Source organism: Lycorma delicatula, chromosome 3 (assembly GCF_047948215.1).
Source record: "Lycorma delicatula isolate Av1 chromosome 3, ASM4794821v1, whole genome shotgun sequence".
NCBI classification, from domain to species: domain Eukaryota; kingdom Metazoa; phylum Arthropoda; class Insecta; order Hemiptera; family Fulgoridae; genus Lycorma; species Lycorma delicatula.
In genome coordinates this window covers 216,240,194-216,254,358 of record NC_134457.1, presented here as the reverse complement: position 1 = coordinate 216,254,358, position 14,165 = coordinate 216,240,194, and the positions used below count along the sequence as shown (strand labels likewise).

Here is a 14,165-nt window from a genome sequence, read left to right as displayed (position 1 = left end):
AAAAAATAACCGACTTAGATACCATATAAAATGATTTTGTAACAGCGTTTTAAAACTGACGCCGTACATAACCAGTTCCAAGGCTACATGATCTGAAAAGGTTAATCTTTAATTTTCTGCTTTTCTATCAGATTTCATTAATGCTGTCTTGATCCTGCAAATGGAGACTGTGTGGTACCTGGTCTTCACCTGGATCGACATTTGACCTGGAAGTGTCATGTGAGGATGAATTGCTGAACGCATGGTACAGGGAACTAACTCAGGCCTCACGTTATCCAGCAAGATCTTAATTTATAAGGTTATCCTGTGCCCAATCTGGACTTATGGTGTAGAATTGTGGGGAACAGCTATTACTAGTAATATGGAAATTATAACGATTCCAGAACAAAGTAGCGAGGGTGATTGCCAAAGTGCCATGATTCACGTGGAATGATGAGATTCATGATTATCTGGAGCTATTGTCGGATTCTAAGATTCCATGCCAGCACAGTTTCAAATACCTGCAGAGGCTTGAGAATCATGTAATCCACCTTGCACTTAATCTACTCGATAACAGCAGGGACATCTGACGATTGAGACGTGTCCAAAAGATGTCATCAAAAGCAGTTGCTGCGAAAAGGCAACTACATAAATAGTGGCCGGTCTTCTTCATGCCCTTGTGATGTGTAGGTCTGCAGAGAGAGTTTAATCGAGGTACTCAAATCGTGGTAGGATCCTAGGTAGCTAGGGTTCCGGCCTAGGCATTGGATTGGTCAGAGTTAGGCGTATTGGCATCATGCCACAGTTATGTTAGTGTTGTTTGTGATTCGGTTTGGGGCTTCTGCTGGTGGGGGCGGCCAAGCTGCAGGGGTGTGGTAGCCCGTGCAATCGGTGGCATGGCTTCCCTCCGCTGGCGGCGGTCGTGGTTGTAACTTGGAAATGCCACGTGAGAATCCATGATGGGACCAAATGGGGGTGCGGGATTTGTCCCCGGCTCCTGCACAGACTGGAATGAGGTTACGTTCCCCCTGTTAGGTGACCTAAATTAGTCGACTTATTTGAGTGCAGGTCTGAATTTCTATGTTGCATAAAACATAATTTTGATTGGTATGAGTATAGCACTGATTTAACTTTAAACTTATTCATTTTCTGAGGCATTCACAGTCAACGAATAGTGCTGTTGAATCTTGATTAGGCGCGGGGTTCATGCTTCCACGTTTTTGGTCAGTTAGTTTGAGGGAATCATGTAAGGTTGGGTGTGAAGGTGTCCGTTGAGGCCTACGTGAAGGCAAAATTTGATATATATTTTACTGATGCACATGTTTGCCAAGGCATTTACATCGGTGGCATCTCAACCAAGGCCTGGCTGATGATTGTGAGATGTAATAAGTTAGAGGATGTAAAGATGACCTCCGGTAAAGCCCCTCGAGGCTTGGAATGGAAGGGGTGGTATAGCGACTGGTAACGTCATAAGGTCTTCCCCTTAAGGGGTTGGGATGCATTAAATAATAAAAGTTTTTACGCAAAGAATCAAATATTACACAAGGAAAGAGAATTAATTTTGTAATACTTTCCTCTGATGTTTTTCTTGTAGCTTAAAAATATTAAAAAGGATATTTTAAATGGGAGGAAATCATACAAAAGTAAAAATTCCAATATTTGTAGAAGCTTGTTAAGGTTAACATACAGCTTATTAAATGAACTCTACATATGTTTTCTGTGAGAGTATGCATTTGTAGATGACAGTACTCTCTTAGCGAAACTGGATAGTCTTCCAGTAGTACTAGATCCTTTGTGATTTGAAGAGAGTGAACTGAAAGGGAGTTATATTTTGAAGAGCAACACTATTATGTGATTTCCTTTTCAAGAGACCACATTCAAAAAATCATCTCTGATCTCGCCAGTATTGGAACACATTGCATCTAACCTTTCATATATAATGATTGCTCATCAGTAATATATATATATATATATATAACACCTGTACAATAGAAAACGCTGAAAATAGATGACACTAGTTTAGGTCTTCAGTTTTAGTAAGCTATTATAACTTCTGATATCCTTCTGTTCCTTGATTATGATTGATTAAGTTTGTCATTTTTGTATTTCATTTCTACGCTTATTAATGCTTGCAAGTTACACTGTTTTGCAGTATAATTCAAGAGATAGACAAATATAAAACTATTACTCACCTTATTATTTTCTTATCAGGTACAACCATTCTTTTATTTTCAACAGCAGTCAAGATTCAGTTTAAATGTTTGTAAGTTATGGCATTTTATTAAGTAAATTTAAAGTATATATTTTTTATTTTGTTGCAGAGAAATTGATTGAATGAATGAATCTGTTTACTTTGTAAAAATAATAATGTGTTGTTTTTCTGATTAATTGCCTTTTAGTGAATTGCTAGTTGGGATGAAAATTGATAGAATAAAACATGCAAAACCACTTCAAGAAGCTGAATCAAGAGCTGATCAAGTACGAAAAATTTTAGTTAAATCTGAGAAAAGAATTACCCATCTGAATCAAGTGTCTCATGATAGAAGAGCACCTTCAAGTAAACCTCAAATGTAAGTATTTTAAACTTCTTTTTTAATTCTCGATGTACAGCTGTCATTTTCTATTTGATTTGACAAGCACATCATAAATTCAGTAGTATTGATATGTCAGTGTTGGCAATTTGTTTTATATTGTTTTTGTGTAGTCTGTTATAATCTAGATTTTAAGTGCATTTACTTGTATAAAACCAGCATTTAATGCCATACAGGAATGCAAGTTTTCTTCTTTTATAGCATAAGCCATCATTAAAAATTAAATTAAAAATAGTCCTTTTTATTGGTTATTAAGTGCACTAAAGCTGTATCCTAATTACTTGCCATACTTATTTCCACAAATCTACTTGTATGGTTATCTAAATTTCTTTTAAAAGCTTATCTATGTAAAATTGATTGTAGCGTAATAATATGCAATTGATGGTATAAATAAATAATGAAAGAACTATCATTAATAAACATTTTTTTTTTTTTAAATTGCCTATTGATTTCCTATTTCTACAGTATCTACCCACTACTTTATAGCATAAACATGTACCAAAAACTATGACATATGTTATTTTGTAGTAAATTAAAAGCTGGGAAGAAATAAATAAATATGCTTTGGTTACATTAACATCTGTATATTTCATCTCTGCCACATTTCCATAGTATAATCAATTACTGATTTTTATTATGAAATTCTAAAGAAAGTAAAAATACTTAAACCATCTACTGTATTTTCATTAAAGTTTCAGTTTGAAGAGCAGCATATTATATTTTTACACAAACTTCTCTAATGTTATAAAACTGTGAAATGTGAGTTTTATTTAAGCAGAAATTTTAACACCTTATTTAAAAACTATGTCTTTAACATACTGTTTCTTATTAAATAAATAAGACTCAAACCAATTAAGCATAGTGCTTGTAACTGCAACTGCCTTTATTAAATGTAATTTCTCTTTCCTAAAATTAAAATTTGTAATCAGGTGAAATTATTCTTTTTCTTATCATGTTTTAGCTATCGGTTTTTTTTACTAAAGAAACCAATGTTGTTGTAGTAGATATTCCTCTCCTGAAACCATGCTGCCACTTCAGTGGAATGCTTATAATTAAAAAATGCAGTAATCCGTAATGCATTTTTTTAAATGTTAAAAAATTATGATAAATTGACTTGTCTTAAGTTAATAATACTGATTGCTATACCATATTTTATATGTAAACAGACTGTAAAAGTGTATTTTCCTTAGTGACCATATCAAGAAAAACATTCAGTCTAATGTTTATATCACTTCCCACGTTAAGTTGTGCTAATGTGGGCAGTGATTTTCTAATCTGCGTTTGTAAATATTTTTAACGAACATTTTGTTTTTGTAATTTAATAGAATGGTGTAGTACTAAGTGTTTTTTTTGTTCTTTTTAATAATATTTATTTTAAGTTTTCTTCCTTGTTTTTATTTCAATAGTTACAGTTAAAAAAAAAAGAAGTGCTACAGTACAGTGATAGAAAATTTCAGGTAGACAGTCATTAGTGGTTGTAGCAAACAAAGTATTTTGTGGAGAACCAATGTATCATGACATTATTTAAAATCAAAATCATATGGGAATACTCATAATCATTGTCTGATGTGTACATTCATTCATCTATAGAATTATTTCATTAGAGATTGAAGCATATGTCCATGCTGCCCAAAAATATTCCAGACAGCATGGAATACAGAAGAGTTCAAAAAGTAACAAAACTGTTGTAGTGCCATCAATACTGAATTCCCATTATATATGCATTAAAAGAACCAGATAAAGAAAAAATGATTGGTAATCTTCTAGGTTTTATAAAATTGTGGATTGTGTTTTTTGGTCGAACAGATAGAACAGAGGAGACAGGTGCTTACTATTATAAAGATAGTCAAAATGTTAGCTGTACTATCATGAAAAAAATACAGTAATTAGTAAAATTCGTTTATTTACAAAAAATTACATTTGAAGATTTACTATTCGACATAATTATATATCATAAACATAATTCTTCCATGTCTTTCTTGAAAAATTCCTGTTCTGCGTGAACTATTGCCATGTCTTGTTTTGGACTTCTTCATAAGACTGATATTGCTGCTTATCAAGGGTCTCTTTCATGGGACTATCATATGGCAATCACCTATTGCAAGGTCAATATTATAAGGATTTGTTTCCCACTTGAATCTTTTCAGGAAGTCCTTAACCTAGGGCCTAACATACAAATCATTTTAGGGGATAATGAAATGTTGCCATCTTTAGTTTTATGGTCTCTTAGGGCCATCTGTTTACTCAAGTTTAAATTACTGTAGCAAGTTTCAGTTGTTCATGCCAATTACTGTAAAGCAGATGGTTATTGCATTACTTTGTGATATATCTTTATTTATTACTAGGAATATATTGTGTCCGAGCAATGATAATGCAGAAGCATTTTTCGCCCAGGAAAACAAAAAAAAAATAAAAATAAAAGCCTTCATGATGCATATGAATAAGGTATTGTATTGTCAGGCAGGAGGACATCAATTTTTAATCACCTTTGTTTGCCACTCTCTTTCAGGTCTCACTGTATGATTCCATGTAATTGTGTAACTCTATGGCATAAATTTAGTACATACAACACTTCATGAAAGAAAAATGTGAGCATCACCTTTTTGGTACTTTTTTAGAGGAAGGAAGTGGGAATGTTTCCACTAAAGTGAACTCTTGTCTAATTTCTGGAGAAAAATGAGATCACCAAACACTCTTTTCTGGTTATAATTTTATTCAAAAATTCATTACCTTCCTTCTCACAATGAACCAAAAATGTAAGCTGTTAAAACTAGTTTGTGTTTTATAAATATAAACAAGACATCCATTGGGCACTAATTTTTTGATAATCGGAGAAGAGATAATGTGTATTATTTCATAGAAAACATCCAATCTAATTTCACTTTCATCCAGTGTGATTTTTACCTATTTGCAAGCTATAATTTGTCCTTGTTGTCACACATTAACTAAATTGAGGCTTTCTCCACTGATATTCTTCTATATTTATGCACCCATTTTTGAATATCGCATACCATTTTGTGATTGCCTGGCAGGAAAATCTGAAAACGACACCATATTCATCTAGTGATGATTTTGGTAGATTTATTCCCTCTTGCCCTCAGAAAATGAATCAGTGTGTGAAATTCTAATGTGGACATTACTTGCAACTAATTTGACATATTTAGACCAATAATTGACTAACAGTACCTATTTGCTAAGTATTACTATAATGAGATTGTAAGTGTAACCATTGTTGCCTAAAACTTTCATCAAAATATGTTTTTGAACAAAAATTTGGGCAAATCCAACTAACTGCCTCTAATTTGTATAAAAGATGTTATATGTTATGTTAAAATGTTTGTTCATGGAGTTATGTTAATGTTTTATACTCACTATCTTAATTAATCCCTTTAAATTAGAATACAGTCTCTACAAAGCAACCATATCATAGGATGAACTTGATGTATTCTTTACCTTCTCTCACATATGCTTCTCTCTCTCACGTTCATGTTGCCTAATCTTCCAGAGTTTATTTTATTAAGATTTATCTATTAACTATTCAAATCAAAAGCTTGTTTAATTCAATGTATATCCTGTGTTTAGGTGATACATTAACTAATACAAAATATTTGTAAAATATATAAAATTTGTTTAAAAAAAAAATTATATACTGTTATTTCAGAATTGCAGAAAGAGTGAATTTGTTTGGTGCTGAAAGCCTAGGTATTTTTAATCAGGTAAATGTTCAGAAGGATGATGAAATAAAACTTGAGATCTTGGAACGTTGTGTTAACAGAGAACTTAAATTAGCAGTAATGCAGCCACCTACAAATATTTATGAACAAATGATACTGTGGACTGAAAAGGGAATTTTATGGCATTTTCCAATTGATAATGAACAAGGTAATTAAAAATATTTTTAATTTACCATTACTTTTAAAACATTGAATGTTATAGAATTCTATTAGAGGTCAGTTAGATACATTTAGGAAGTAAGTTGATTATTTTACTTGTAATTAAATGGGATGGATGTTATCAATAAATATATCTAATGCATTTTACAAAATAATAGAAATATTAAGGAGAAAATATGTTAACAAGAATAAATGTAGAAATATTAGCAGATTCTGTTTTCTTCTTAGGATTTATTGTATAAATTAATTAAATTTAGCCCTTAATCAATTAAAATTAATAAAATGAAATAGTTAATTTATAGAGAAATAATAAAATTCAAATGTCATTCTAACATAGAAGAAATGGTTCTGAGTGAGATATATGTTATTACAGCGAAACACTCAAGCTTGTTAGCCCCTATCATGATAGATGGAAACAGAATTAGAATTGACTGCAGAAATCCAGACAAAGCATGACTTAGTATACAACTTTCCTACAGATAATATGCAGACATAACAGTGAAAGCATATTAACTACTTCTCATCCAAATTATATTTATTTGAATAATTTTAATTAATTTTATTTCAAACCACAAGAAAAAAACAATTTAATTCCCATGATATTTTGAGCTTTATTGGGTAAATTGTCCTTTCTTCAAACATGCTTTGAAGGTATCTACAGTTTTTATTGTTCTGATGTGTATTATTTATAATAAGTATTACCACATCGACTATTACTAAATTATTTATTCAATCTTTAATAAAATATTGTATTATTAATTTACTGAATACAATAAATTTACAAAAAGAATGGAATTGTTGAAATATATTATGTAAATGTTAGTTTTCTAATAAACTAATTATTTATAATGATTGTTTAATATACTTCACAAGTTTTTAAATACTAAATTTTAATACGCTTAAATAACTATGTTGTAAACATAAAAAAATGTTAGTTGTTTATAAGCTTTTTTTTGGGAACCGCATCTCCTTGTTCAGTTGCAGGTCAGTCTTTAAATTAATTAGCCACTTTCAAATATTGTATTATGTACTTAATGTTTGATTTTTCTTTAGTGTCTTTGCTGGATATTTTCTTTTGTTTTTTAGGTTTAGAAGAAGAAAAGAAAGTTTATTTCTCAGAACATGTACATCTTGAAAAACATTTAGAAGGGTGGTGCCCTACTAAAGGTCCAATTAGACATTTTATGGAATTAGTTTGCGTCGGTTTGTCAAAGAACTCTTGGTTGACAGTTAATGAAAAAGTTGATCATATATGCTGGTTTAGAGATTTCTTCAGAGATAAAGCTGCTCTAATTAAAGAAATTGGTGCTGGTGATGTCAAATTGGAAACTAGAAGTGAAGCAACCCAGTAGCTATTTTAATATTTTACATAAATTATTTTATGATAAATCTTTGCTTTAGTAAAATGGGTAACTTGTTTTTCTACTACAGATATCCTAAAATAATTTTTTTTTTGTTTTTTGTATAAGTAAACAAACACCTTTTTTACTTTTTTCAAGTTACATTTTTTAAATTTATAACTGGTTATTAAATACTTTTTATATATTATTTACTTAAATGCTATCTTTATTACTCAAACTGATTAAACACCCCATGTACAACTAGCATCCGCCATAATGTGTTATTTCAGAATGATTCCCAGATATATTGGATTGTAATCATGGGGCACTTCGATTCTGTCAAAAGTCATATGTAGCTTCCTTAGGACTTCTATATTATTTAGATGGAATGCAGTAACCTCATTCTTGTTTGGGTTAGGCTGAAGCCTCCATTTATGGAAATAATCACTCAATTTCGTCAGATCACCTGTCAGTACACTCCCACAGTGAATAAGATTCTTACTCTGGAAAACTAATGCTAGATCATCCACATAATGGATTTTCCACATGAAATGTCATGGATATACAGATTAAACAGAATGGGGACCAGAACTAATCCCTGGGGTAGGCTATTATTCAGATTTCTCCATCTACTAGCCCATCCATTCAGGGACACCTTAAAGTGCATGTCAGAAAGCATGTTGCTCAATAGAAATGCTAGCCTTTGACATGGGATGACCTCAATAAACTTCGACATCAATCCTTCCCTCCACACAGTGTTATAAGCTCCCATAAGATCCACAAAAACTGCAGCCAATTTGAGACCTCACTCAAATCCAGCCTCCTAGAGTTGTCAATGTTAAGACCTGGTAGCAGAAGCTCCAATACTTCCTAAAACCACCCTGCTTGGTGGGGATAATTTGATCAGTGACCTTTTGAATGCGATTTAGAATAAGCCTTTCTAGTAGTTTATAGGTCATGTTGAGTAGTGATACTGGTTGGTAGTAAGAAGCATTAGTTCCATCTTTGCCTGATTTCAGGATGGCAATTACCTTAACCTGTTTGAAAAGCTTCAGCAATTTTCCAGTTCTCAGAATCTCATTGAAGAATTCAATGATCCCCAATCTAGTTTTAGGTCCAATGGATGGCCTTAAGAAACTCCTGATACATGCCATCAAAGTCAACAGCTTTATTTACCTTCAGGATTTTCAAGGCTATATCAAGCTCCTCAATGCAGAAGTCACGTGAGTAGTCTGGATGTGGTTTCAGATGGGACCTCTTTATATACAATCCTTTTTTCACGGTTTGTATGTGCACCTTGTCTACTTTAGTTTTTGAAATCATTAGTCTGGATGCAACAACATTGGCATTCACATGTGTGACTGTACTTGACAACCTTGGATCTGTACCAAGTTTCCTTATAAGGTTCCAGGCCTTCTGAATAGAATACACAAAATTGAATCTTGCAGTTTTGTGCCATTTTTCTCTCCTGTTCTTATTGAGAGCTCTCAAGGGTCATCAACTGTTGTCATTGTGAGATTCCTGATACTCAGCATATAACTCATTGCACTCTTGAGACCATCCAGGGATGAACTTTTTCTGAAACCCATGTGGAATACAACTTCCGGCATTAACTTTAATTGCACCCACAAATCGCTCATAATTGGGGGAATCCACGGAACAGTATTATCAAAACAGTTCCCAGTTCACAAACTGAAAATTCCATAGAGGTTGAGGGATGGAGGTGACTAATGGAATTTCAGTTACCGTAATGAATTACGACTGGCCTATGCTGGCTGCATGGGAAAGACCCAATGACCTTTTGTTGTGTCATGTCATTATGTCCAGATGTAGATATGATGCACAAATCAGGAGAATAATCCTTCAGCCATCTACCCGATCGGAATGTTCCTGAATCTTAGCGTTGTACATAAGCTGAAGGTTATACATATCCATCCATTTATTTAGAATACCTCCATTGCTGTCCTCTTCCTGATATCCCCAGGCTATGAAATCAACAACTTACAAGACTGGGTGACTGAAGTACCTTACAGGTGGATTTGACCACCTGACTTGCGGAGGTTTATAAATATTTACAACAATGGTGCCAGCAACCTCCACAGCCAAAACAAAGACATCTGCTGTTCTGTCTTGTTAAGTTACTTTGTAATCTGTGAGATGGAACCTAATATATGTCACAATGCCATATTGTTCATCATTTATGGCTCCAACCAGAACATATTCATATAATCTTCCTGTTCTGTAAAGATCTACTTAAAAGTTATAACTTATAGCTTCATAGAAATTACAAAGTACATGTCAAATATTAATGCATACAAAATAAACTTATTTACAATGACGTCTGCCTCCTAACCTTGATAGATCCAGGTCCTGTCCTGACGGACTTGGTAGGTTCTTCCTTCTGAAGGCATATGATGTTTCTCTGTTCCCCACATCAGCATCCCCCTCTCTCTCTCTTTCGTCCCCAGAAGTCTTAAGGTCAGGGAAGCCACCTCATTTCAATGCCTTCAGCCTCAGAGGATGCGATTCATGATGTTGTTCGGGGTTATCCAGCTGAGTCCCAACAGCCTTCTAAACCCCTCCCACTTCCTGCAGTGGAAGATCACATGCTATGGTGTGTCCTCCTCATCATAGTACACACAGGCCGTTCTGCCAAAACGGAACAGATAGGCCCCAAACTCACTGTGTCATGAGAGGAGCTGGGTGAGGTAGTCCAGCTCCCTAAATCCTCACACCCTTATCCAAGGTCATCCATTCTGCCTGCCACCCTTACAGCTCATTTCGTTCGGCCTCCACTTTCAGGGTTCCTCAGTGTATTCTTCGTAACTCCCGTGCACAGAGGTGAATTGGCGGGACTTCAGCAATCACCTCTGCCGCTACCCCTGATATGGTCCGGTATGCTGAAATGATCTAACTATTCGCACATTGCTGGAGGGAGTACATCCTGTTAACGTTTCTCTGCACCTCCAGCACTTCATACCATACTGGAACCGCATATAGAAGAATAGAGTTGGCCGCTGATAGCATCATCTGTCTCTTGCCTGCTTTGGGTCTACTCCTGGATATCATCACCTTCCCTAAGTCTGCCAGAACCTTTTCAGCCTTCATGGTAACTTCCTTAACGTGTAGGCTGAATTTTCTAGATCTGTCCAGCCAGCCATACGCCCAGGTATTTGGCACCTCTGCCCTCCTGGACCAAATGGCCATCAACTTGGATCTACATCCTACAATACAATATGTTTGAAATTCAGCTCATTTATTGTGAAAATGAAATCATTTGCATAGTGTACACTTTAATATTATTGTCATATTTTCATTGTTATATAAGAATGATTCTATTGAACCTACCAGTAAAATTATCCGCTACAATTTTATAAATGTTATTATTTTCTTTTTAAATGACATGAACTAGTCTATTTTATTTTATAATTATTTGAGAGTTAGTGACTGCAGCTTTTGATCATAGTTATATTTTGTCCATTTAATGCTGTTGGCTTCACATTGATTTCATTCCTTCCATATATGTTTATCTTAAATTATTACTAGTCTTTTATCTCAAATTAAAAACAAAACAAAAAATTTTTAAATTAAAAATTATATCTAAATCATTAATCATAGATAAAAACAATCCTACATAAAACAAAAATAAAATGAAAGACAACCTGTTTTACCTTTATGAAATATTGATTTATGAAAAAAGCAACGTGTTTCACGCACTCACTGCAATTTTTTTTTAGAATAATTCTCTCTATCACCTTTTTTATCTTTCTTCAAACAATTACAATTAACATATGTTATAGAATGTAAAGGTGTCTGTATAAATTAAATTTCCTCTTGCCAACAATTTAAAAATATTATCGTAGTAAATTAAATGAAGGTGTCTTCTTATGAATATTATTATGTATAGATTATTTTTGAAGGTTAGTACATTGTGATTTAACTACTTTTGATAAGCATTGTTTTGGTTATCACATAGTTTAGATTATAATTTATTTTTTATTCAGAAATTAATGTCTCTTATTTCAAGAGGCAATTTGTACTATATATAATTTTATTTAATCTTTTACTGGTAAAAAGTAATATATACTAACTATGTGATACTATTTGAAACAAACTTATCTGATTTCTTACAGTCATTTGTGAAAAGTGTAAACAGTAAAAAGACTTCAATCTGTAGTAAAAAAAATCAGTTATAATAAAAAAAATATATAATAATTTACATTGTTTAGAATAAATTAAATAATTTATAAAAAATTTAATCTGTAGAAATTTTATTTGTAACATGACTATCCGACGTGTACGAGAGCAGTCCAGAAAGTAACTTACGTTTGTGCCTAGCGTGGAGATGGGTGGGGATAGCGCCGCCATCTTGGTGTCAAAACATTTCTACACTCAGTACACATCAAGCTGTTTTGGTGTGTTGATGGTGATTTTTCTACTTTGTTCATTGTGAATTATTAAAATGTGCGCTTCAGTAGAAAACCCCGCAAGTTGTGAGGTGCGTTAGTGATTAGGTGACATACTGGTTAATTGGTTTCAAACCGACTGAAATTCATCGGCAACTTTGTGAGGTGTATGGAGATGGAGTAAGGCAGTGGTGCATTCAGTTTAAAAATGGCTGCACCAATGTTTTTTGTGACCGCAGTGGTCGGCCTAGCCTTGCGACTGATGAACTAACGATAAAATTTTTGAAAATCGCTGCACAACGATTACGGAACTCTTGCTTCATTTCCCCAAAATTTCACAAAGTTTACTGCATGAAATTGTATCAGGGAAGCTTGGTTATCACAAGTTTTGTACCAAAAATCTAAGGCGGTAGATTTCTACGGAAAAGGAATTTGAGAGCTCTGTATTGTTATGATAAATGACTCAACTTATATAGCGACTGTATAGAAAAATAGTTTAAGATTGTCCCTTTCAATTGTATATAATAAAATTTCTTTTTTTTTTATTTGGTTGGTTTTTTATTTCAAAATGTAAGTTACTTTCTAGACAGCCCTCGTATATATAGAGTCTGCAAATATTCCGTTTATTGCTTTTCTTAGTTTTAATTGTATCTCAACATTTTATTTCTTTTTCAGTGATCAGTTATGCATAAAAGATAGCTCAAATATAATCCTAAGCATTTTGAATTCTATTGAAAAAAAAAGTAATAGGACAAACAGATTTGATATTGTGTCAGTACTTATTAGAACTGTTTACAAATAGATATATTTTTTTTTATGATTCTGATGAATAATAGTCAATGAAAATGACACCATAAAAGTAATTTTGAAACTGTGAACTAGGTTGAGATTAATGCGGCATCATCAGCCGGTTGGAATTTTGCAAAATTTTGTCATAAAAAATATTTTTTCTTAATTATTTTATTTTAAAACATCTGTATACATAATCAAGTAACAGAAAATGATAAAATATTTAATGCATTTGAATTTTTCATGGGTAGTCTAAGAACATTTTCCTCATTTAAAATTACATCTTTATCATTTGTATCAAATAATTGTCATGTCACACTAATTCCATCTTCTTTTTTTTTTGTCAACTTGTATAGTATTTCCTCTAACATATCATATAAGTCTTGTACGTCTTTATCTCAACTCATTCCAAACTTCATGCATTGATTTAATTGTTTGATATTATTTTACTTTTGACGCATTGGCTATCATACGCCTTTAACAAGGGCAGAACACAGACCAAGTATGTTTAGGTTTTGTGGACTTTATTGGTGAGGAACAATATTAGGAGAAATATCTTGTTTCAAATGGGTATGTATTTAATTACTTAGTATTTGGTTGCATTTTTCAGCTTTCTGTTCTCTTTTTTTCATTCTTTGCTTCTTTTCTTTGGCTAATTTTCTTGTTCCTTAGCAAGCTATCTTTCTTCTTCTGCCTTAAGATATTTTTCATCTATATGTATTGGTGTATTGTTTTACACCATCTGTACTAAAGATTTCAGTTCATATACCAAATAAAAAGTATTGTTATTTTGTTGTAACGGTTAAGAAGAAAGTAGTTCAGAATATGTTTTTTCTGTTCTCATTACTTTACAATTATATTCATAAGGGAAAGTAAATATTATAATTTCATAGTCTTGTGTGTGCATATTTGCGTAATCAATTTTTCAAAATTAAGTAATCCAACACATTTCTTACCAGGGTCTTTTTCATCAGAAACTTCATTGTATTTTATATGTGGGTTTTTCTTTAATAATTTAAAAATAATTTGTTTTTTATTACAGCATTTGTCTGCTGAATACCTTAGCCAATTCAGCAACTTTTCTATCACTACCACCTTTTTATTTGATTGTGTGTTCTAAAGAAAATTGTTTTTACACTTCTTGACCAAGCTTATAGATCATGATGT

The 14,165-nt window shown here is 32.7% G+C and overlaps 1 protein-coding gene across 1 annotated transcript in view; it reads left to right on the top strand.

Moving 5' to 3' along the window:
* The window catches only part of mRpS31 (mitochondrial ribosomal protein S31), a 30,336-nt gene extending 17,641 nt beyond the window's left edge, over positions 1–12,695 (top strand). The window contains exons 5-7 of the mRNA XM_075361498.1: positions 2,379–2,549; positions 6,232–6,452; positions 7,550–12,695. Coding sequence (XP_075217613.1) covers positions 2,379–2,549; positions 6,232–6,452; positions 7,550–7,815 — 658 coding nt within the window. The 3' untranslated portion in view covers positions 7,816–12,695. The remainder of the gene's footprint in view (positions 1–2,378; positions 2,550–6,231; positions 6,453–7,549) is intronic.
* The last annotated feature ends 1,470 nt before the right edge of the window (positions 12,696–14,165 follow it).